Consider the following 24,233-nt stretch of genomic DNA (forward strand, 5'->3'; position numbering starts at 1 on the left):
GAACTGTACACAGTTTCTCTCATGGCCACATCTTCCATAACTATAGAGATCCATCCAAACTGTTATGTGTATCAACAGTTCAGTACTTTCTATTGCTGGCTGGTATTCCAGTATAGTTTTCTTTTTCTTCCAAGTCTACCATTTAATTCCTCAGAATAAAAACAAAACAAAACAAACAAACAAAAAAACAAGTATTAGGATTCCAAAGAATTACACAACAAAGGAATGTCAAGGGACAGGCAAAAGTGCACCATTCTCCAGGGGCACATTCGTTATTCCAGCTTAACATCTAGCTTCCAGACAAAATGAATTTTTATTTTTTCCAAGTGAAATAATGTACAATTGCTATCTTCCTCTGAACTTAAAACTTTCAAATGCATAGCTTCATCTTAAGGTTGGTAAAAAAAAAACTTTTAACAGGATGATGGCCTGACTCAGTATGTAGTATGTACCTTGCAGGAAATTTTTACAACAATTATAACACAGGAATAATACTATTGACAATGAAGTCTTCAATTTAGAATCGGAATATTCAGTCAATGAATCTGTCTCAAGATCTCCATCTCTTGTTTGCTCTATTTGTATTCTCTTTCTGGCCACTGAATTAGTGCTTTGAGCCCAAAAGATTTATTTTCATTACAGTAGATAACATGTTGTTTAGCGCTCAGTTTTTTTGTCTGGTTGGTTTTTTTGTTTTTGTTTTTTAAGTAGGCTCCACGCTCAGCATGGGCCTCAGGGCGGGGCTTGATCCCAAGACCCATGAGATCATGACCTGAGCTGAAACCAAGAGTCAGATGCCCAACCAACTGAGCCACCCAGGCGCCCCTCTTTTTTTTTTGCCTTCTTGATCATCTTCTTCTTTAGAATCAGAGGCTGATGGGACCCTTGTGTTAGTTGAAATGTTCCCTTTTGATTCAACTTTTGTGTTTCTCTCTTGTTTGTCTCGCTCTTGTCTTGGTTATCTCCTTCCTCCTGACCCTATTCATCTTTCTGAAGCTGCTTTTTAGGTTATCATTTCACGCTCTGAAAGGCACATCGATTTTGGATCTGCCTGTTGGTTTTAGAATCTTGACTTCTGTAAATAGGGAATGGAAAAATAAAAAGTTCCCATAACAGTTGGTTTAACCATTCATCTAATGAAGGACACATGAGTTGTTTCCAGTTGGGGCATATTGCAAATACAGCTGCTATGAACGCTTATGGATAGGTCGTCTAGACTACAATTTTTGTTTATCTGGGTAAATGCCCAGGAGTATGATTGCTAGGTAACATGGAAAGTGTAGGTTTAGTTTGGTAAGACACTGACAAACTGTTTTCCAGAGTGGCTGTACCATTTTACATCTCTACCAGCGATGGGATGAGAGATCCAGTTTCTTAGCTTCTTCCCCAGCATTTGGCATTAGCATAATCTTTTAATTTTAGCCATTCTGATTCCTAGGGAATGAATTGCGTCATCCTCCCCCCACCCCACCCCCGCCATTCTTATGCTGGAGGCCTAAACCCCAATTGGACTGTATTTGGAGATCGGGTCTTTAGGACGTAATTAAGGTTAAGTGAAGACACAGGGGTGGGGCCTTGATCTGGCAGGATTAGCGTCCCTATAAGAAGAGACCTATAAGAGAGTGTCCGTACAGGAGATCTTGCTCGCTTGCTCTCCTTGAGCACCCACACACCAAGGAAAGGCCATGTGAGGACATACTGAGAAGGCAGCCCTATACAAGCCAAGAGGAGAGTCCTTACCAGAAACTAAATTTGCTGGATGGTCGATTGCAGTGGGGGAGAGAGATGGAGCTGAACTCTGAATATAGCATGGGCAAATAGGAATCTACAGCCAAGGAGCAGGGGGTGTCAGTGCGTGGACAATTACTAAGAGCAAACACCAGGGGTAAGGGGGATTCTGGATAAACTGACCAGGCCAGGGGGATCCGACATCACCAAGGATGGTGGAGGACAAGGAATCCAGATACACAGGGTTGTGGGTTCTGGTTAAACTGACTTAGCTGAATTCTTTCTAAAATTGGGCAAACACAGAAATCCAAAAGGCTTAGTTGAAAAAGAATTCAGGAGAGCGTGACTAGAATTCAGCTAACGAGAGAACATTGTCATAAAATATTGACAGGAGCTTTGTCAGCTCCTTTCTCTATACCGTGCAGCGCCATGGTTTTTATTATTCTTAACAATGGCTAATATTTATTGAGCCCTTATAATGTGTCAGGTACGACGTTAAGTGTTTCAGATATGTCTATTAATCCTCCCGGGAGTCCTGTCAGGCAGATAAAATTATCTCTAATTCAAAGTTGAGAAATATGAAACTCAAACTGACTGGTCTAGCACGCCATACATAGTAGTAGTGTCAGAGTTCGAAACCACGTGTGTCCTATTTAAATGATCACTGTGGTAAACTGTAAATAGGACAATGCAAATGTCAAATATAAGCAACAAAATTCACCCCTGTTTCCGCGGCCTACCCAAATTCACTGGGACAGGCCCTCTGCAGACACCCCGGAAACCCCCGCCCTTAGCCCGCAGCCAAGGACTAGGTAAGCAGCTGCACTATGGCGGTTCCCGGGCCGGGCGGGGAGGGGCAGCCCCGCCCACCACTCCGCTGCAGCCAATAGCGCCTGCGCCACGGGGGCGGGGCTGCCCCTCTGATTGGGCACCGAGCACCCGGCACCGAGTGGAGCGCGAACCGCCGCGTGCCAAGTTCTGGGTTCCGGACTCGCGCGGCAGTTGTCACGAGGCGGGCACACAGTCGGGCGCGGGTCGGCAGGTCTCGGACTGTGGCCGCGGCGGCGGCAGCGTGGGGCCTCGGGGTCGCGGGACTCTGTTCCGGTAGGTGGGCAGCTTCGGGTGCCAGGACCTTGGCGTCCCCGGCGCTCTCTTTGTGGTGTGCGCCTTGCCGCCGCGCTTCCCCCGCAGCTCTGAGAAGCCGGAAAAGGTGAGGGGCGCTTTGTTTGTGGCCGAGGTGAGGGGCGGGAGGGCGGCGAGCCCCGATGCCCGGTCCCTGGTCACCGGTCGGTGCAGTAGGGGTGGTAGGCTCAGCCTTTGACACAGATGCGAATGCTTACAGCTGATAAAGTAGCCGCTCCCCACTGAGCACTTTTCTCGCAGAGCATGTTCAATTTAAGTGCACCCTTCACCTGGCTACAGAATCCCCTGTGCTGCAGGTGGAGGGCTATCACGTTGCCCATTTTACAGACGAGGAAGGTGAGGCTCGACTAGAAGAGCCGATTTAGGCGCGACCCTGCGGAAAGCAAAATGGCAGGGCCCGGAATCAAACGGAAGCTCTCAAAGCCTGCGTTCTCAAGCATTGCATATATGGTCGCGCTGCTTTTGGAGTGCGAGCAGATCCCTGCGGGGGAGGAGCTCCGCCTGTTGTCTGCAATCTGTCACCCCCCACCCCCCACCCCGTGCTAGGAGACAAACGTTGCACTGTGGGGTTCTTGGCCCCGTGCCCTGTGCTTCGAGGTCCTGGAAGTTAAGTGACCCTTGATCAGATGAAGCCAGAGCAAAACATGTGTCTTTAGTCAGGCAGTTGCCGGAGTGGAAATACCAGTTCAGGTTCTTATGGAATCATATTTTAAATTTCTTACTTGAAGGAACATGCGCTGGAGGTGGGCATCCTGTGCTTTTATTTAGCGCAGTGTCATGGGAACGTGGCTTTGGAATTAAAGGTAAATCGGAGTTCAGATTCTGACCCCTTGTGGTAGGACCTTAGACCACTTAGCTCTCTGAGCCCCGGTTTCCTCCTCTGTATACTAGGCAACACAGAATCTGTGTGTGGGACACACAGATGGCATTCAACAGGGTCGTTCCCTCAGGAGACTTCTGGCCAGTTCCACCTGTGTGACAAAGGCCCCGGGGAAGATTTGGGGCCACGGGGAGGCTGATGACCTTGGCAAGGAAATTCACTTACCAGGTCTGTTTCCCTGGGGTTGAGGTGAGGATGATGCCACACGTGAATGACATTTCCCCAACAGAAATATCCAGCACTAAAATGATAGTAACGGCTGCAGTGGGCTGTGTCCTCAGCCCAGATTACTGAGTGGTAACAAAGATGGCCCGAAGGTCCCTCCGTTTCTTTGATAAGAGTAGTAGCTGGGGGCGCCTGGGTGGCTCCGATGGTTAAAGCGTGTGCCTTCGGCTCAGGTCATGATCCCAGGGTCCTGGGATCGAGTCCCACATTGGGCTCCTTGCTCAGCAGGGAGTCGGCTTCTCCCTCTCCCTCTGCCTCTCCCCCTGCTTGTTCTCTCTCTGTCTCTTTCGCAAATGAATAAATAAAATCTTAAAAAAAAAAAAAAGAGTAGTAGCTGGTAGTTTTTAAGTACTTACTCTGTGCCTGGCACTGTTCTGAGTGCTCTGTGTATGTCCAGTGGCTCATTTAACTCTCCCTGCCTGCTCAGAACTATCTTCACTTCTGGGTTTTATATGAGGGGACTGAGAAACAGAGGTGTCAGTAACTGGGGTTGCACATTAAGAAGTGGAGAGCAGGATTTGAACCTAGCAGGCCGGCTTTAGCAGATTCTTTGGGTGTGGTCTTACACTGTTGGGGCGTGGGAGGATTGGAGGGGTCCAGCTTGGGAGTGTCCCCCACCTGCTTTTTGACATCGGGAACCCCGATCTCCCTCAGTTGGGTTTCTCTAGTTGTAAGTTTCAGATTTCACAGATGGATTGAGAAATGGCTTTAAGACCAAGGTTTCTAGAACACGGTTTAAAACTTGTCGAGTATGTTCGGTCAAGGTGAAGAATCTCTTCTCCCATCCCTGTTCTCACCCTTGGTCCTTCCAAGTATCATCTTTTGTGCCTCTGCTTTGTTCTGCAAGCTTTAGCCATGCGGGCCTGATTTCTGGCCCTTAACAAGTCAAACTTCTTCCCATTTTAGGGCCTTTGCACCAAGTGTGATAAGGTGAAGAGTGATTTCGGAGGGTAAGGTGTGTTTGCTCTTACCCCAGATCTCAGAAGCTGGGCTCCTTCCCACTTCAGATCGCAGCTTGGGCACCTTTCACGGCCTGGCCTAAAGAAGCCCTCCCCCCACTTACTGTCCTCAGGGCAATCACTACCACCTGAAATTATCTTGTGAATTTCTTACCTTTTTGTCTGTCTTCTCCTTAGAAAAGCAGGGCCTCTGTTCTTTTGACCCATATTCTTAGTTCCTCACTCAGCGCCTGGGACATAGGAGTTGCTCAATAAATATTTGTTGCAGGAATGAGTGAATTTACTGTAGGCTAATAGTAGCAGTAGAGTATGGATCTCTTAAATATCAAAAGCTTGAACGAAATACAGAATTACTGTATGATCCAGCAAGTCCTCTTTGGGTCTATACCCAGAAGGCTTGAAAGCAGGGACTTGGTATTTGTTCATGTTCATGGCAGCGTTACTGACAGTAGCCAAAAGGGGGAAGCAACCCAATGTCAGTGATGAAAAAATGGATAAACAAAGTACTGTGTGGCGCCTACATACAGTGGAATATTATCCAGACCTAAAAGGGAGGGAAGTTGGGACACGTGCTACAACATGGATGAACTTTGAAGACCTCATGCTACGTGAAATAAGCCAAACACAAAAGGGCGACTGTTGTGTGATTTCATTTACTGAGGCACCTGCCATAGTCAGATTCATGGAAAGTAGAATGGTTGTTACCACCGGCTTGGAGAGAAGAGAATGGAGAGGTGTTTAATGGGGGCCCAGAATTGCGATTTGGGGTGATGAGAAAGTTCTGGAGACTGATGGTGGTGATGGTTGCACAACAATGTGCATGTATTTAATGCTACTGAATTGCACTTAAAAAATGGTCAAAATGGCAGAGAATGACAAATACCATAGCGGTTTCACTTATATATGGAATTTAAGATAGAAAAGGAACAAGCAAAGAAAAAAATAAAAAAACAGACTCTTAAATACAGAACAAACTGGTGGTTGCCAGAGGGGAGGTGGATGGGTGAAATAGAAAAAAAAAAATTTTTTTTTAACAAAGATGATTTTTAATTTAAAAATGGTTAAAATGGTAAACCTTATGTATATTTTATCAGAGTTCAAAAAAAATGAGGACAAAGTTCAAGGTATGTTATTTTTCAGCCAAACTCCAGACCTCAAGAAAAGATGTGAAGTATGTCTTCCCCAAATATATTAGCTAAAAATGATGATTTTCCCTCGGCTTCTTAAAAGGTACACAGTGTCAGGATCTCTTTCTTGTTTTATCAGCTCGCTGGTCATCCATAAATCTGGTCAAGTTGACACATAAATTAGCTATTTATATTCCAGGTCTTTGTGTTACTGTAATTCCGATTGCCCCGGCATATAATAGATCTATTCGACTTAGTAGAGACAATAGATTATATCTATAGTAGGTACAATTGCCTCAATTGAAACAAGACAAAGAATCTTGAACTCGCTGCTTTTTTTTTTTAAAGATTTTATTTATTTATTTGAGAGAGAGAGAATGAGAGATAGCACGAGAGGGAAGAGGGTCAGAGGGAGAAGCAGGCTCCCCGCGGAGCAGGGAGCCCGATGCGGGGCTCGATCCCAGGACCCTGGGATCATGACCTGAGCCGAAGGCAGACACTTAATGACTGAGCCACCCAGGCGCCCCTGAACTCTCTGTTTGAATAAAGAATTGAAACTTTTTCGCAGTTAAAACAAAAAGCTTCATCTGGACTCAAGAAGGGTATGGGTTTGGGGCACCTGGGTGACTCAGTCCTGCATTGGGCTCCCTGCTCTGCGGGGAGCCTGCTTCTGCCTCTGCCCTGCCTGAAATAAATAAATGCACTCTTAAAAAAAGAAGAAGAAGAAGAAGGGTATATGGGCTTAATAAGAGTGTGGATTAAGTACCCCATGTCGGGAAAGAAGGCTTGATCCTGCGTAGTTATAGGATACAAGGTAGAAAGCTCCTCCCCGTGGGTGGGCCATGAGAGCAGGAGGTCCTGGCCCCACACGGAGATCTCCCCTGGGGCCAGAGGTAACTGACTCAGAATTAGCATCTTTCCCTAAGGAAAGGGTTTGCAGCCAGGACACAAGGCCCCAGGTCTTCTGCGGAAGGGAAGCCAGTGAGCGGAAGGGAAGCCAGTGAGCGTGGAGATGCAGGTGGGGACTTTATTCCTTGTCCTGAGGCAGACTGCAACGGAGTGCCTTTCCCAGAATGATTGTAGATCTGGCCTGCCTTGGAGGAGGAGGAGGGCTCCAAACGGATTGCCGTTTGAGCAGTATCTTCTCTGTGTTGCTTGCCACCTTCACATCCTTTTTGAGTAATCAATATTTAAAAGAAGCTTGGTCTTCGAAATTCTAGAACCAGAGCGCCTGTTTTGGCTCTTGTGCTTCTTTTGGGGGTGGTTTACCACCTGTCGAGGGCAAGTGTGTGGGTTTATGCAGAGAGCCTTGGGTTATATTGGCCTTTCTTGAGTGCGGGGATGAGCACGGAAAAAAGCTGTGGGCGTAGTGCCCAAACCATTTTCCCATCTCTCTCTCTCCACCTGTCACAGCAACGTGGACATGGCCAGCCTCCTCCAAGGCTGCCTGCCTGCCCTTGGCAAGGCAGGCCTGCCTTGCTGCAGAAGCGTGAAGCCGAAGTGCTTGCTGACGTGGCTTATTCCTAATCCTCTATGCTTGCGTCAAAATCATGGCTGCTTTGAAAGCCTCAGTGAGGAATTTCCCAGTTACCTATTACTGACAGTTTCTTCTTGCTAGCTCTACCGGAGGTTAAGGAGGATGAATCACTGGATTTGGGACTATTGGGCTGTTTTCTTGAGCCACTTTCCTGTTTTATCTGGCTGTGTGAAGTCACCTGTTTTGCTCGCTCCTGGGCAGGGCTCCCGTCTGTTTCGGTCACCTCCGTGTGCCCAGTACCAACCCTGTGGCTGCCACGGGGCAGGTCCCTGATAAATAGCTGCCAAATGAGTGTCCTGAAATGAAATTGATGGAAAAGTCCTGAAAAGCTGCCAACTACTGATTGAAGGGGGTCGGTTCCTGTCGATATTTAAACTTTCTCACTGGTGGATAAATTGTCATTCTCTGCAGGAACCTAGGTTAAAAAGCTTGCATTTTCCGCTCAGCTCTATTTTAACGGGATGCAGTTTTCTGTTGAAAAAGACAGACGTGCAAATCTGACCTGTGGTTTTTACTGGAGGGTTTCTATTTAAGCAAAGAGCGCATGCCTTAACTCGTAGCTCCTACAGTAGGACGTCTGTGGGGCACTCAGAATGTGTGTTTGGGGGTTTTGAGCACATCCTTCATGGCCAACCTGCCGTTCAGCCCTGGGCTGAGATACTTTTTCTGTTCTGAGCCTCATTTCGTTACTTGAAAAATGGGAAGAATATCTCTGAAGTCAGCAGTTGGTTTGTTCAGCCATTTGGCAAATATATCTGGCCATGCAGGGGTTCTGTGTGGGATTAAAAAAAAAAAGAAAAAAGTAACACTGAGTTCTTGCCTTCAAGGCACCTGGTTTAGTTGGGGAGCTACCCTGTGACCAGGAATGGTATAGTTGGGAAGAGGGGTACCAGGTTCTCTCTAGGCCGGGGCAGGCCTCAGAGGGAGGGCTGGGAGTTCTCTCCACTAACAGGATCACGAGCTGACCTCCAGAGTTCCAAAAGGAACCAGAAGTTCCTGACGTGGTGGTTTTGCAATAGAAGGCCGTCATGTTTACCCAGCAGTTGTGAGGGAAGGGCCGTAGGACACGTCCGTCCTTCAGCAACTTGGGAGAACCAACAGGTTGCCATGAGCTTTAACTAAATTTAATGCTGAGAGTGTTTCCAATTTTAGGCAAATTTAAACCAGTGCAGTGATGACTCAAGTCAACGGGGCTCACAAGGATGCTGACCTGTGGTCGTCGCATGATAAAATGCTGGCACAACCCCTGAAAGACGGTGACACTGAGGTGAGGCGCGGAGAGTCTTGTTTAAATCACCTGGTCTATTCCTAAATAAACCTTCCTCGGGACATCCTTGCAGTTAGCAGAAGAGTGCCAGATTTAGAGGTGGTGGCTGACAAAGTGGCTAAAAGTCCTCGGTGGAAGGCGCCTGGGTGGCTCAGTTGGTTAAGCGTCTGACTCTTGGTTTCAGCTTAGCTCATGATCTCAGGGTCGTGGGATCGAGCCCCGAGTCAGGGTTCGGCGCTGAGCATGGAGTCTGCTTCAGATTCTCTCTCCCTCTCCCTCTGCTCCTCCCCCTGCTCACTCACACTCTCTCTCTCTCTAAAATAAATAACAATAAAAGCCCGCTGTGGGGAGGGAAATAGGGATATTTCTGGGTTTCCACAGAGTGCAGAGCACTGTTCTGCCTGCTCTGGAGAGAAGGGGCACTGGAGGGGCCACTGAGATCTGACCTTTTTCTTCACGTTCAGATATCTAGACACTGAGAAGCATCTTTTATTTATGTGTTTTTATAACAGCTTTATACGTGAGAGATCATTCACTTACCATATAAGTTACCCACTTAAAGTGCATGCGTCAGTGGTTTTAGTATGTTCACAACCAATTTTTTTTTTTTTTTAAAGATTTTATTTATTTATTTATTTGAGAGAGAGAAAGCATGAGTAGAGGCAGAGGGAGAAGCAGGCTTCCCGCTGAGCGGGGAGGCCGACATGGGGCTCCATCCCAGGACCCTGGGATCATGACCTGAGCCGAAGGCAGACACTCAACTGACTCAACCAGCCAGGCACCCCCCCAATTTTGGAACATTTTTATCTCCCCCAAAGAGAAACCTCAAACGCATGAGCAGTCACCCCTGTACCCTTCCCCAAACTCCCCAGCCCGCGGACACTCCTGGCCTACTTCCTGCCTCTGTGGGTTTACCAAAGCAACTTTTATTTTAAGGACAAAGAGCAAGGAATAAAGTCCAGGAGGGAGAAACTTGGTGAAACATAGGGATGAAAATAACAAGATGGTGCAAAATTAAAAATTAGGTGGGATGCTTATTTGAAAGATCATTTTCTCTTCGGTTCTTTTGTTTCCCTCAATTCATTGTCTTCTATGAATTCCTCCCTAAATGCTAAAATCTGAGGAAGATTTCGGCTATTCTCTTCGTGCTATGGGAGTCTTTATCGGGTTATTTGGGTTATGGTCAGCTTCTGCGGGCAAAATAGGACTCTCTCCTAGAGTCTCATCTCTTTAATAGATTATGGCTTTGATCCGAGCAAAACGCCAGCCTAAATCGGCCAGATGTTCATCGGTCACCATCCCTTTTCTTTTCATCAGGTTTACAACATCATCAAGAAGGAGAGTAACCGGCAGAGGGTCGGGCTGGAGCTGATCGCGTCAGAGAATTTCGCCAGCCGAGCAGTTTTGGAGGCTCTGGGCTCTTGCTTAAATAACAAGTACTCCGAGGGGTACCCAGGCCAGAGGTATGTGGGTGCCATCAAAGGCCTGCTTCTGACATAGGGATGGGAGCTGCCGAGTCAGTCTAGGGTCTACACGACCTGGGGATTTCTCTTCCGCTCCTGTCCTCTCCGTAACTCTGTTGCGATTCCCAGCATGTGGCAGTGCCGATGTTCTTGGAGCAGCTGTCCTCGTGGTCTTTAGCAGTCCCTTCGGGGGCTTTTCTAGAATAACAGGCCAGTCCCTAAGGAGTCTGGAGCTGCTGGGCCATTGTGGAGCTTCTAGAAAAAGGTCAGCACTCTGTGACACCGTGGAAGGTGGTTGTTGCTCTGTGAGTAATGGAGTCGGTGTCAAGAGTGATCCAGAAGCAACTACTGACTCCCTTGTGGCTGCATTAGACATGTTAGATTTGGTCAACTCCTTCACCCAGAGAACCACAAGAAGTTCTGTTCATTTTTGGTTTTTTACAGTCATCAGCAAAGATGACAACTACAGAATTCGACCTATGGTTTTTGCAGATTTGTGTTATTTGTGTCCCAAAGGACAGGGAAAAAGAAGGGTCCCCCCCTCGACCCGCTGTCTGCCACTCTACACCGAGATGCCCCTGGAGGTCTCTGGAGAAGGGCCGAGAATCAAGTTGAAGGCATAGTCTTTCTCCTGCCCTGAATAACTACCTTCCCCTCTGCGCCTTCAAGGGTTCACCTGGTGTTTTCACAACCAGTAGCTCATTTGATCCTCGGGGCCGCCCTGCAGGGCAAGGGGGGCCGTTTTCCACATGTGACAGATGAGGAAGCCAAGACTCGATGAGATTCAGTGACTGCTCAGGGTCGCACACAGCTGGATGTTTCCACGCTGTGGTCTCGTAAAAAATGAACATCAGGTCTTTCTTGCTGGTTCCTGGCACTGAGCTCCTAAAGCCCTTGGAATTTGCTGGTTGTAGGCGTGTCTTTTGTTATTCTCAATGACAATGACCCTTTGTTGACCAGGCTTGAGTTTACAGTGAGGTGACTAAGGGTGGGGCGCCTAGATACAGAAAGACCAGATAGGAGATTAGAAGGTCCGAGCTTTTGGCCCTCTCCTCAGGCCTCCAAGGCACCAGGGCACCAGGGGAGGCTGGACTCGGTGGGGCTGTACCCGTCGAGGTGCTGGGAGGGTGGCGCGCCCTCCCGTAATGCCCTAGGCGCCTCTTCCCTTGGCCTGTTCTTTTTTTTTTTTTTTATTTGAGAGAGAGAGAGAGAGAGAGAATGAGAGATAGCAAGCATGAGAGGGAAGAGGGTCAGAGGGAGAAGCAGGCTCCCCATCGAGCAGGAAGCCCGATGCGGGACTCGATCCCGGGACTCCAGGATCATGACCTGAGCTGAAGGCAGTTGCTTAACCAACTGAGCCACCCAGGCGCCCCCCCTTGGCCTGTTCTTGAATTGAATCTTTCATAATAGACCAGTAATCATACAGAAAGCACTTTCCTGAGTTTTGTGACTTGTTCTGGTGAAATGAGCGAGCCTGAGAGGAGGTTGTGGGGACCCCCAAATTTGTGGCCAAGCGGGACAGCGGCGTAAGTAGCCTGGGGGCCCAGGACTTGTGGCTGGTGTGTGAAGTGGGGGCAGACTCGGGAAACTGAGTCCTTAACCTGTGGCATCTGCTCTAACCCTGGGCACTTCAAGTCAGAATGGAGTGGAATTTTGGGGACACCCAGCTCGTGTCCAAGATTTGGTTGTTGGTGTTGGAAAAAAAACAACAACACACATACTCCAAATCCCAGGCTGTCTCGGGGGCTCCAACATTTCTGAGTTGACCTTGTAGAAGAGACTCTGATGGATCCCAGGGGTTTCTGTCCCCACACAGTGGACAAAGGGACACCTGTCCCTTTAGAGAGGTGAAACAGGTGATACCCAGCCCCCCGAGGTGGTTAAGAGGTCCACTGTGGTTCGAGGGCACCCGTTAACCCCTGGTAGGCATTTCTCCTCTGTGAGTCTTGTCCCAAATGAAAATAGATACGAATGAAGAGGATCCACTTTCTTGTATGTGCAGTTTATTAGAAGAACATGGCTTAGATCCCAGGCCCGAGTCGGGCTTCTGAACCCCTTGCCCCGAGCTGAATTTCCAGGCTTGGGACAGCAGTGGGGAACCGCGGGGACGTTTACTGAGTACTTGCTGACTTTCATCAACCCTGAGCACCCACTTTTTCACATTTTAACATCTCTGAACTGGGGATGGACCTGACTGACACCAAGCCATTATTTCATCGAAAACACCTTTGTCTTGCTCTGCAATCGGTAAGAATACAGTGCCCTTGTAACTGAGGGTGAAACGCAGTGCTGTGTTCTAGGCATCGGGCCGAGCGTGACCACGGTCACGTTCATGCATCCCGCAGCCTGACTGCCAGGTCGGCACTCTCACCCCGCTTCCAGATAAGGAGTGGGACTTGGGCAGGTGAAGGCGGCTACTCCAAGTCTCATGGTAAAGAGCAGAACCAGGGGTGCAGCCTCTAGATCTGGGTCTGTGCAGTGCACGTTCTTTCCACAGCTCCCTGCCACCTCTGCAGGTTGTTTGGCACCTCTGTCTGAGGCAGGGCAGGCAGGGGCACTGGGGCCTCGCCATGACCGTCAGTCACCGTCCTATGTTTGCTCCCCTGGAAAATGGCTAATTGCCAAGCCCTGACCTTCCTAAAGGTCTAGCACTCTTCCCCAGTCATGGGCTGCTCTCCTTCAAGCTCAGGGAGCCCACATCCTTCTTTGGTGACAAAGCAGAGCATGTGACGCTGGAAGGGCCCTTCCAGATCACTCAGTGAAGCCCCTTCCGGTTCCCAGACTTGTTCACGGCCGCATTATTCACAAGAGCCAAGAGCTGGGAGCAACCCAGGTGTCGGTGGATGGATGCATGGATAAGCAAAATGTGGCCGAGCCACATAATCAAACGCCCTTCAGCCTTAAAAAAGAATTCCCGTCACACGCTACATCGAAGATGAACCGTGAGGACGTTGTGCTACATGCAATAACCCAGTCTCCAAAACGCGGATAGCGTGTCACGCCGCTGTGGGCTATCTAGAATTGTCAGGATCATAGCAAAAAGGAGAATGATGGTTGCTGGCAGCCGTGGGGAGCTGCTCCTGCATGGGTGTAGAGTTTCAGTTCTGCAGAATGAGAAAGTTCTAGAGGTCTGTTGCACAGCAATGAGAATCTACTTAGCAGTGTGAAGAACTTAATACCACTAAACTATACGCTTAAAAAAGGTTAAGATGTCAGTTCTCTACTATGTGTTCTTTACTAGGATAAAAAGAATATATAATTTATTTGAGAGAGAGTGAGCCAGTGTGAGTGAACACGGGGTGGGGGGGAGGGGCAGAGGGAGAGGGAGAAGCAGACTCCCTGCTGACCAGGGAGCCCAATGTGGGGCTCAATCCCACGACCCCAAGACCCCATGACCTGAGCCACAGTCAAGAGTTGGGCACTCAACCGACTGAGCCACCCAGGCGCCCCAAAAAGAGTATATATATTTAATTTAAAATTTTGAAAGTTTGGGGCGCCTGGGTGGCTCAGTCATTGGGCGAACTGCCTTCGGCTCGGGTCATGATCCCGGAGTCCTGGGATCGAGCCCTGCATCGGGCTCCCTGCTCCGCGGGAAGCCGGCTTCTCCCTCTCCCACTCCCCCTGCTTGTGTTCCCTCTCTCACTGTGTCTCTCTCCGTCAAATAAATAAAATCTTTAAAAAAATAAACATTAAAAAAAATAAAATTAAATAAAATTTGAAGGCTTTCTCTGATCACAAGGCATAGGTGTTAAAAATGTCTACTGAATCGAGTTAATACGATTATTAATATACAGATAAAAAACAAATTTGCATATGTAATTATTAAACAACACGTAAAGTTTTATTAGAACTGTAAAAACAAAAGACAGAAAAACTTTCCAGCTCTCCATCCCCACCAGCCCTGAGGAACCCCCATTCCACATTCTGGCTCTAGGACTTTGCTGCTCTTGGAACCTGATATAAGGGCGAACACACGGTCGTAACTGGCTGACGTCACTCAGCGTATTGACAAGGTCCTCAGGGTTCATCCGCACAGCCTGTCAGAATTTCTTGTAGATGCAGAGGTATTCGCTCAGTCTCGTGGCTGACTTGGCACGGGTGGAAGATGAGTGGCATGGGGCTCGGGGGACTTGTTCTCACTGCTCCTCCACTTTTTTTTCTTCTGTCCCAGCCCGAAGCTTCTTTGGCCTCTGTACAAAGCGCAGAGGTTCGGGGCCAGAGGGGGCCTAAGTTGGCTTTCTCCCGCAGGTATTATGGCGGGACCGAGTTCATCGACGAGCTGGAGATCCTCTGTCAAAAGCGAGCGCTGCAGGTCTATGGTCTGGACCCCAAGTGCTGGGGGGTCAATGTCCAGCCCTACTCAGGTAACTGCCACATCCAGACGGGCCTGGCCTGCCCCCTGCCTGCTGGCGTTCACCGAGGGCAGTCCCAGGAAGGACTGCCTGTAAACCGAAGTGAAAAATAGGCTAAGGCCCTCCTGGGTCTGTGCATCTCTGTCCATCAACCTTGACTCCCTCCTGACTCCCCGCTCCTGAACACTCCTGTCCCTTATTCTCGGGGTTTGCTACAGGGGAACCTCCAGGGAGCTGGGGGGCTGCACAGTGGTGGCCAGGCCTGTTCTGTCCACTCCTGCTTGATAGCCTAGTGGCCAAGTTCTGGGGTCCTGCTCGGGGCCTCATGGGACCTTCCCCTGGCCTCGCGTTCCAGGCTCCCCTGCCAACTTCGCGGTGTACACCGCCCTGGTGGAGCCCCACGGGCGCATCATGGGCCTGGACCTGCCCGATGGCGGCCACCTGACCCACGGGTTCATGACAGACAAGAAGAAAATCTCTGCCACATCCATCTTTTTTGAATCTATGCCCTATAAGGTAAGAGTGGGTCTCTCTCTGGGGCTCTGCAGGCCTTTTCCTCAGAAAGCCTTGGTGTTTGGCTGTACCTGTAGGAATAGGTGGTCCTGTTCCTGAGGTGCTACAGGATGTCCCCACCTTTGGCCATCTGTCACCTCCCTGCCCTGGGGACTCCTCAGGCATTCGGGGCACGTCAGGGGCAGCTAGAGCACAGGGAGATGGGTCTCCTGGGTACTGGGTGTGGCCCTGCTCAGAACCCCCCCGCCATCTGGAGGAGCCCCTACAAGTGGGAGGCTGGGGCCAGCACCGCACACCCGCGCCCCAGCCCATGATGTTCTGGAAGAGCCGGCCCCTGCACCCCGCTGCCCCTCACAGACCGGTCAGCAAGCCACAGCCTATATGAGCCACGGGCCCGGCATGTGACTGGCACGTAGTCATGAGGGGCCCTTGTCATTATAAACAGTTGGGTCGGAACAATGCACGGACGATGCGTGGGCTCACGGGGGGCGTGGTGGCTGATGCGTAAACTGGATGCCGATGATGGGGACAAAGGCAGTAACCTGCACGCTGGGTTATGGGGCAGCCCGTGCATGTGGTGACTCTCCCTCTCGTCCAGAAACCGTTTCCTCCTGCTGTTTATTGTCCCGTGGGCTGGTCCCCATTAGTCCACGGGTCCCACCACGAGCAAAGGTCCCAGGGTAGCCTTGTGCTTGGCTGAGTGTCAGACACGGGATTTTAATCTTTTAGGAAAGTCAAGCCAGCGTTCCTTCCATCTTGGCATTCCGTGGTCTTTCCTGAGTGCCCTTGACTGTTCGCCGTTTGTTAGCCTTTGGCTCTCTCTTAGTAACCTTGTGTGCTTTTTGTGTGCAAATGACAGTTCACTTGTTTTCGTGGAAAGTGCAGTCATTTCTGGCCACAGGTATCCTTGTTGGCCAACCCTGACCTTGAAGATGGATTTTGAAACATGAGCGTAATGAGACGATGCTCAGCCTTTGCACGTAGAACACAAAAGCCAATTTCTGTCTTTTTTTTTTTTCTTTAAGATTTTATTTTTTTATCCCCGCCGAGCAGGGAGCCTGTTGCGGGGCTTGATCCCAGGACCCTGGGATCATGACCTGAGCCAGAGGCAGACACCTAACCGACTGAGCCACCCAGGCGCCCCACACAAGCTGGTTTCCTCAGTTTCTTTCACTACGGAAAGAATAGTGGCAGAGAGGAATCACAGACTTGCTTTTGCTCTTAGATGAGGCCTTGGGCAGCCTTACTCTTTAGCCCAATGTCCTCCATTACTCAAGAGTCTCTTCTTTTAATTAATTAATTAATTAAAGTAGGCTCCACGCCCAGCATGGAGCCCCGTGTGGGGCTTGAACTCACGACCCTGAGATCAAGACCTGAGCAGAGATCAAGAGTCAGACGCTTAACCGACTGAGCCACCCGGCCTCCCTCCCCCCCCAAGAGTGGTGGTGGGCCAGCAGGGGTGTGGAGTGGCGGGACCTGGGAGCTTGGCCAGCTTGGGCAGCAGGAGGCACAGCTCACCCGCCAAAGGGGTGCCTGTGGGCACCGGCCCTGTGCAGAGAGGAGACACAGACCTGCCTGGCCTCCAGCATTAGACGCCACACCCCTCCTCTGCCTCCGACCCTGCCTCCCTGCCTCCCTGCCCTCTCCATGGGGCTCTTTCTCACCCTCTAGGCGGCCGCCCCGTACAGGGCCAAGCCTTCCATCTCCGTGGGGAAACAGCAACTCGAACCTTCTGTCCCCTCGTCTCTCCTGTGTCCAAGGAGGCTCCTCCCCGAAGGTCCTAGGTGACAGAGGGGAGGCTCCTTTCCTGTCCCTCCACACCACTCTGGCCCCTCTGCGGTTTCTGACAAATGCCTGTGAATTCTCCAGGAGCGGGGTTTTTTTTTTTTTTTTTTTTTTGGTCCAATGTTTAGCGTTTTTTTAAAAAGAAAAAACTTAAAGAAAATCCTCTAAGTTTAAAAAGCAGAATGTGGAAGGGAGAATAGCAACACATTTTTGGGGGTGGGTGGGTAATTATGTCTTTAAAAACTTTTTTAGAATTACGTCCATTTTTCTACTGCGGGTCAGCTGTTGATTTTCTTCAAGGTAACAGTTTCTCTGCCAAGTTCAGGTGACTAGAAAGAACCAGTTCATTCCCTTTGAAACAGAACCACAACTGGTCCTTCCACGTGCCTTTCCAGATGAGGTCTCGGTTGCACACAAGCTTCGTGTTGAATTGGAAAGGGGTGGCCACCAGACCCGAGCCTTGCCCCCCGGGGGGCAGGGGCTCCTCCCACCACCTCCTCCCCGGAGAGCTCCTGTGCCCCACACCCCTAAAATCTTTCCCTTTTTTACTTCCGCTTGGCACAAATGCTTTAGGAATCTTTAATACACTTTAATACAACTTGAATACACTGATTTTACTAAGACACGTGTTTTCAAAAAGGGGGAAAAATTGTTTGACGTTTCACATGTAGATGGATCCACAGTGTATCTGGAATCGATTTCTGTGGGGGGCGGTGAGGTGGGCATCCAGGTGACATTTTTCCATGTGGACATCCAGTGGACCTAGTGCCACGTACTGGAGGAACAGCCTTTCCCTGCGGTGTCACGGTTGTCCTCGATCAGGTGACCCCCTCTGTCCCTAGGGGTCCCATTTCTGGGCTCTCTTCTGTTCTTGTCCTTCCACAAACATGCTAGCTTAATCAGTGTAGCTCTTTGTGTTTTTAAATTTCTCTCAATAATGTTTTGTGTGGGGCGCCTGGGTGGCTGAGTCGGTTAAGCGTCTGACTCTTGATTTCGGCTCAGGTCACCATCTCAGGGTCGTGAGATCAGGCCCCGCATGGGGCTCTGCGCTCAGCAGGGAGTCAGCTTCTCTCTCTTTCTCTCTCCCCCTGCCCCGCCCCGCCCCTCCCCTCCCCTTATTCACGCACTCTGTCTCTAAAATAAATAAATCTTTTATTTTTTTTTTAAAGATTTTATTTATTTATTTGACAGAGAGAGAGACAGCAAGAGCAGGAACACAAGCCGGGGGAGTGGGAGAGGGAGAAGCAGGCTCCCCGCAGAGCAGGGAGCCCGATGCGGGACTTGATCCCAGGACCCTGGGATCATGACCCGAGCCGAAGGCAGATGCTTAATGACTGAGCCACCCAGGCGCCCAAATAAATAGATCTTTTAAAAAAAAAGTTTTGTGTGGAGGTCTTGTATATCTTTGGTTGGATATTTTATGGCTTTTGAAACTAATGTAACATTATTATTAACATTTCACTTCCTATTTTTTGCTGCTTATCTGCATGAATGTAGCTGATTTTGGGTTTTGACCCTGCATCCAGTGACCTTGCTAAATTCAGTTACTAATCTAATAGCTTGCCACCAGAGACTTGGGTTTTCCGGGTACACTGTCATGGTGTCTGTGAGTAATGTCAGCTTTTTACGTCTTCTGATCCTGTGTCTTTATTTCTTTTTCTGGCCTCTTTGTACTTGGACTAGAAGAGCTGTTAGCAGCAGCTTGTCTCTTTCCCAAAGGTAACGGCGTCTCAGCACCCACATTGCGTGGTGCATGTTTGTTGTTCCTGTTTCATTCCCGATGGCTGTTTGGGTCCTTGTCTTTCCTGGGAGAGCCCTGGGGCAGGGGATGACTTTTCCTCTGGGGCCCCCTCAGGGCATCCTGCCTCCGTGAGCGATGCTTGGTTGTCCACACCACTAGTGCAGGCCAAATACACTGGCACCCATCTTGCCCTCAAGTCGTGCCCTGGGACAGCCTTCCTGCATTCGCGGTGGAGGGGAGCGAACAGGTTTCGGGCAGGTACAGAAAGTCATCTTACCTTGATAGCTAGCGCAGGGTCGGGCGGGACGGCAGGCCCAGCGTGGTGGAGGACGCCGCCCGAGCCTGCTGTCTCCGTGACATCCCACAGGTGAACCCAGACACTGGCTACATCAACTACGACCAACTGGAGGAAAATGCCCGCCTCTTCCACCCGAAGCTGATTATCGCAGGTGATGAGCCGGGGGTAAAGGAACCGCCTTTGTTAGCAGCTCCCATTCCTGTTACAAAATGAGGACGTGGACATGTCCCCTAGCTCACTGCTAGTCTCTGCCTCGAAAGGCTGGCCTTCTGGGGTCTCAGGATATTCTTTCCTTTCAGGACAAATAACTGTTTGCCACCGTTAGTACTAGGCGGAGTAAGATCTGAGGCTGTTCTCAGAGAAGCATCTAGAAATGTTAACCCCTAATTGGTGGAGTTGATAATAGTTAGGGGCCGTCCCAACCACCGTGAAGAGGCACCTGACCTGAAGAGGCAGGTCAGAGTGGTTGCCTTTGGCACCAAGGTGTTTTGGGGGGGTAGTTTTCATTTCCGTTCTCAGGGATGTTGGAGGGAGAAATTTCCAAGCTGTCGAATCTGCCTATCCGGGGGCCGCTTTGCAGGTTTGCACTTCCCGCGACTCTCAGCTGGCTATGGGTATCTCTGACTTGACTGTGTCACCTCTGCCATCTTAGGAACCAGCTGCTACTCCCGAAACCTGGACTACGCTCGACTGAGGAAGATCGCGGACGACAACGGGGCATATCTCATGGCCGACATGGCGCACATCAGCGGGCTGGTGGCGGCTGGCGTGGTGCCCTCCCCCTTTGAGCACTGCCACGTGGTGTCCACCACCACCCACAAAACCCTGAGAGGCTGCCGAGCCGGCATGATCTTCTACAGGAGAGGTGCGCTTTCCAGGGTGTGGGGGTACTGGCAGGGTGCTGGCGTTGGCCTTTCTCCTCTGGGGTTCATGTTCCGTTTGGGGAGCTGGGAAAAACCGGGTCCCTTGATGTGTCCCTGCAAGAGCTACTTACGAGGGGGCAATGGCAGGCTGCTGAAGAGATCTGGAAAAAAGCTTTGAGCACAGCTCTTGCCTCACTCCTTGGGTGTCTGGGTCTTGGGAAAGGAGGAAGGGTATTGTGCCGTGGGTCACCTAGTCCTCCCTACAAGAGCTGAATGGAGGTGCGTGGCTGGCCAGGGGCTACCAGAGGCCTCACGGTGCAGCCTTACTTTGGTGAACTTACTCTGGTCCAGCATGCCTCTCGAAGAGGATGATTCACAGTAATCAAACCATAAGACACTGACGTATAAACCATAGTTAACCAGTGTAGTCGTTGTAGTGAGGATTCTCTATTGAATGCCTGCAACCCACACGTCCAAGCACACCCTTTATTTTGGGATCCCCACACCTGGGAAAGCCAGATGCAATGATCAGATCATTCAGCCCATGGTGAGACCAGATGCACGCCCACCCACAGAGAAACTGGCCCTCTTGGCAACTGGGTCTCTCTCCCCTGCAGTCTCGTTGTCGGGCCCCCTGGCCAGGGCTGGACACACCCACATGCCCACGAGCCTTCTCAGTGCCCTGTTGTCCCTGAGGACCTTGTTCAGTTGTTTCGACAGTCCTGAGGCAGGTGGCCATTGCCACCTGCCTGGGAAATGTCCACGGAGTGCTGCTGTGTGGCTAGACTGAGCTACTCCTGCACTGGCCACGTCCATGCTATGTGATCCTGGGCTAGTTGTGCAGCCTCTGTGTGCCTCATTTCCACGCCTCCGGAGCAGGAATCGTTATAAAAGCACCCGTCCCTTCAGACTAGTGTTGGGAGCATTCATTCATTCATGTAAAGTGCCTCGAGCAGTTCCTCGCTCACAAGGAGCTCTGTAGAGACATTAGTTACTACAACGGATTATTAACCTTTTTTTCAGAAAGGAATCCTAGTCGTCATTAGAGCCTTATTATATAATTAATATATATCATTATACAAATGAGTCTTCTCTCCTTCAAAGTAATCATCTTGGAAGACTGCTATCTTGGACAGGTCTTTGAGGAAATATGCCCAAGGCATAGTCTTTGTTACAGTCTCGGCGGAGGGAAATTATTATGCTTTGATTTCATCTATGAAAGGGTGGTCTGCCCCTGCTCTGCAAGCAGGGGGCCCCGGGCCTCCGCAGTGTGATGGACCAGGTCTCCTCCCCCAGGACTAGAGGCCAGGCTTGTGCTTAGCGCCCTGGAGCCAGTCTGGGTTGGAGAAAACAGAGGGGACAGCCTGGCTGATGTTCCCATTCTACCGTTTTCCTTCATCCAGGAGTGTGCAGCGTGGATCCCAAGACGGGCAAAGAGACTCTGTACAACCTGGAGTCGCTTATCAACTCGGCCGTGTTCCCAGGCCTGCAGGGCGGCCCCCACAACCACGCCATTGCTGGTAAAACGTCACCAGAGCCAACCCCGAGGCCTCGGGTGGCGCTTGGGGGGGGGGGCACCCTCATCCATGGCCACCCCTTCGCTCCTCGGTGGCGCCTAATGCCCATCTCAGCCGTCCACCAAATGGGTGGCAGGGCCTGCCCGCTGGGGAGGAACCAGAGTGAGATCTCTGTCCGGGAGGTGCTAACCAGGAAGAAGAGGGAAACTGGTAACTGGTGTCAGGCAGGGGCGGGGGGGCGGGGGGGGAGCGATGACCACTCCGCTTCAGGGAAGGAATTCAACGATTAGGAGGCGACACAGCGGGGGGTGGTGAGCGGTTAGCATCCAAACCCTGAGGAGACAAGTCGCCTCGTCCTGACATCCTGCCCCTCGCACCGCTGAGATCACCCAGCAGGCTGCCAGTGACTTACTCCTTCTCTGTACAAATGGCTTAGGAGATGTGATGACCTCAGAGTCGTTCCAGAGGCTTCTGTGGAACAAAGCGGTTTGGTAGAGGAGCCCAGGACGAAGGCATACGGCCTCCATCCAGAGACGCGCTGGTGTTTCTAAGGAGGGGAGGGAGGGGGCGGGTTTCCACGGGGAGTTTTCCCAGTCCCCCCTTTACACCTCCAGACTCCAGGTCTGCGGTTCCTTCAACCCCCGGGTGATGGGATCACTTGCTCTCCAGCCACTCTGGGCCTTTTCCAGTCATTTCCACCAACACCGACGAGCAGCTTCGGTGCCCGCACGTAGGCAATGCCTACTTTGCTTTCTCCTTCACTTTCTGTGCTCCCTTCAGCGGCCCTTGGGATTGAATGAGGGACGGGAGGAGTCTGGACGCACAGGTCAAACAGGGCGGCACCTCTCTCCTGGCCTCTGGTCGGAGAGATTTGTACAATTTGGCACCAGAGCGGAAGCGTTTTGGGGCAGCTGTGTGTCCACACACTGAGCCTAAAAAGGACCGTAAAATCCATCTTGCGGGAGAATAGCTTCCCTGTGATAACCATGTTAGCACGAAACTCCCAAGCTCCTCAAAAAGGAGAGGTCTGTAGTGTTTGCCAGGTAATTGTAGGGTTAAAACTAGATCTCATTTGGGGCGCCTGGGTGGCTCAGTCGTTAAGCGTCTGCCTTCAGCTCAGGTCATGATCCCAGGGTCCTGGGATCGAGCCCCACATCGGGCTCCCTGCTCGGCGGGAAGCCTGCTTCTCCCTCTCCCACTCCCCCTGCTTGTGTTCCCTCTCTAGCTATCTCTGTCAAATAAATAGAATCTTTAAAAAAAAAATAGATCTCATTTGGGGCAAGAAGTATAATCCACCCTCTCTCGGGTGGCAGTGAAACGCAGGGAGGCCTGCGTGGAAACAAGGGGCATTCTGTGACTCCTGGTCAGCCGGCTGGTCCCGTCCTGCCTTCCTGACCTTTTCTCTCCTCCCGCCAGGGGTCGCTGTGGCCCTGAAGCAAGCGATGACTCCGGAATTCAGACTTTACCAGCGCCAGGTGGTGGCCAACTGCCGGGTTCTGGCTGAGACCCTGATGGAGCTGGGCTACAAAGTGGTGACAGGTACCAACCAAATCCCCGGGGAGGCACCCCTGCTCCTTGGGGTGGCATTGAGGCCGGGCCCTGGGCCCTGCGGCTGCAGCCGTGGGCTGAGTCTCACTGGCGCAGGAGACCACAGGTCCTCCGGAGAGCTTTGTGGAAGGCGGACCCAAGGCCCGGGGAGTGTGCCGTGTCCATGTGTGCTTTAATACAAAAGATGGTGCTGAGTAAGCTCCCGGGGGGGTGGGCTTTTCAGGTGAGGGCCCGCTCAGGGGTGCCGTCCGCTTGCGTCCCTGCGGGCTCGCACAGTTAGGACGGCAGCTTTCTGGCAGACTTTGTGATCTTGAAGGACAGCGTCGTTCTTCTGCTCTCAAGGCTGCCGTCTATGCTGCCAGTGGGGTGGTCTAGGGAGAGGCGTCCTGGTATTCCGCAGACTCGGGTGCCCACTCCCTGCCCGCCGCCCTTTTCAGGGACCTCAGGCCCCTGGCTGAGGAGTGGACTCCCCACCAAACTTGGTGAGCAGCAGAGCTGGGACAAAAACTGGCTCCTCTGCAGTCCTGGGGAGCACTTTTCTCTGGTTCCCTCCACTTCCTTTCTTTCCTTTCTCCTTCGTCCTGCACATCTGTCAGTAAGAAAGCCCTGGAAACCTCGGTGGGGACTTTGACTTTCAAGGTCCCTTGGGTTACTCGTTGTCAAACTTGGATGTGCACACAATCCCCCAGGCAACCCTGTTAAGTGCAGGTCTGACTCGGCAGGTCTGGGTTGGGGTCTGCATTCCAGCTGGCCCCCAGGTGATGCGGGCGTGGGAACCGCACTTGGCATTGGGAGGAGTTAGACCAGACTCCCTCTGGCTGCAGATAGCACATGGCAGCCCGGCGCTGCCCAAGGCCTCACGGGAGTCTCAGGAGAGAAGCCTCCACCTCCCTGAGCTCCCAGGCCTGCCCGCACCCCTGGTTCACTCTGCTCTGAGGGCACAGCGCAGATGGCCGAAGCAGAGAATGGTGACCGTAAGGCAGCGTCTGTGATAACCTGCTTCGTGCGTGGTACGGGCGGAGCGCTGCAGACGGCACCGTACTGAAACTTCACAACAGCCTTGTGAATTATTGCTCTTTTTAAATTTTTATTATTTTTTTAAGGATTTTATTCATTTACGCGAGAGAGGGAGAGAGAGTGCACAGTTCAGGGGCGTGGGCAGAGGGAGAGGCAGAAACAGACTCCCCGCTGAGCAGGGAGCCCTATGCGGGGCTCGATCCCAGGACCCTGAGATCACAACCTGAGCCGCAGGCAGACGCTTAACCGACTGAGCCACCCAGGCCTCCC

The 24,233-nt window shown here is 51.1% G+C and overlaps 1 protein-coding gene across 1 annotated transcript in view; it reads left to right on the plus strand.

Annotated features, from left to right (window-relative positions):
- The first annotated feature begins 2,662 nt into the window (after positions 1 to 2,662).
- SHMT1 (serine hydroxymethyltransferase 1) overlaps positions 2,663 to 24,233 on the plus strand; it is a 24,129-nt gene continuing 2,558 nt past the window's right edge. The window contains exons 1-9 of the mRNA XM_073881497.1: positions 2,663 to 2,832; positions 8,752 to 8,866; positions 10,184 to 10,329; positions 14,578 to 14,693; positions 15,037 to 15,197; positions 19,088 to 19,169; positions 19,671 to 19,883; positions 21,285 to 21,401; positions 22,815 to 23,111. Coding sequence (XP_073737598.1) covers positions 8,774 to 8,866; positions 10,184 to 10,329; positions 14,578 to 14,693; positions 15,037 to 15,197; positions 19,088 to 19,169; positions 19,671 to 19,883; positions 21,285 to 21,401; positions 22,815 to 23,111 — 1,225 coding nt within the window. The 5' untranslated portion in view covers positions 2,663 to 2,832; positions 8,752 to 8,773. The remainder of the gene's footprint in view (positions 2,833 to 8,751; positions 8,867 to 10,183; positions 10,330 to 14,577; positions 14,694 to 15,036; positions 15,198 to 19,087; positions 19,170 to 19,670; positions 19,884 to 21,284; positions 21,402 to 22,814; positions 23,112 to 24,233) is intronic.

This window comes from Callorhinus ursinus, unplaced genomic scaffold (genome assembly GCF_003265705.2).
Source record: "Callorhinus ursinus isolate GAN/ISIS: 27379988/994484 unplaced genomic scaffold, GSC_fseal_2.0 scaffold43, whole genome shotgun sequence".
Taxonomy (NCBI): domain Eukaryota; kingdom Metazoa; phylum Chordata; class Mammalia; order Carnivora; family Otariidae; genus Callorhinus; species Callorhinus ursinus.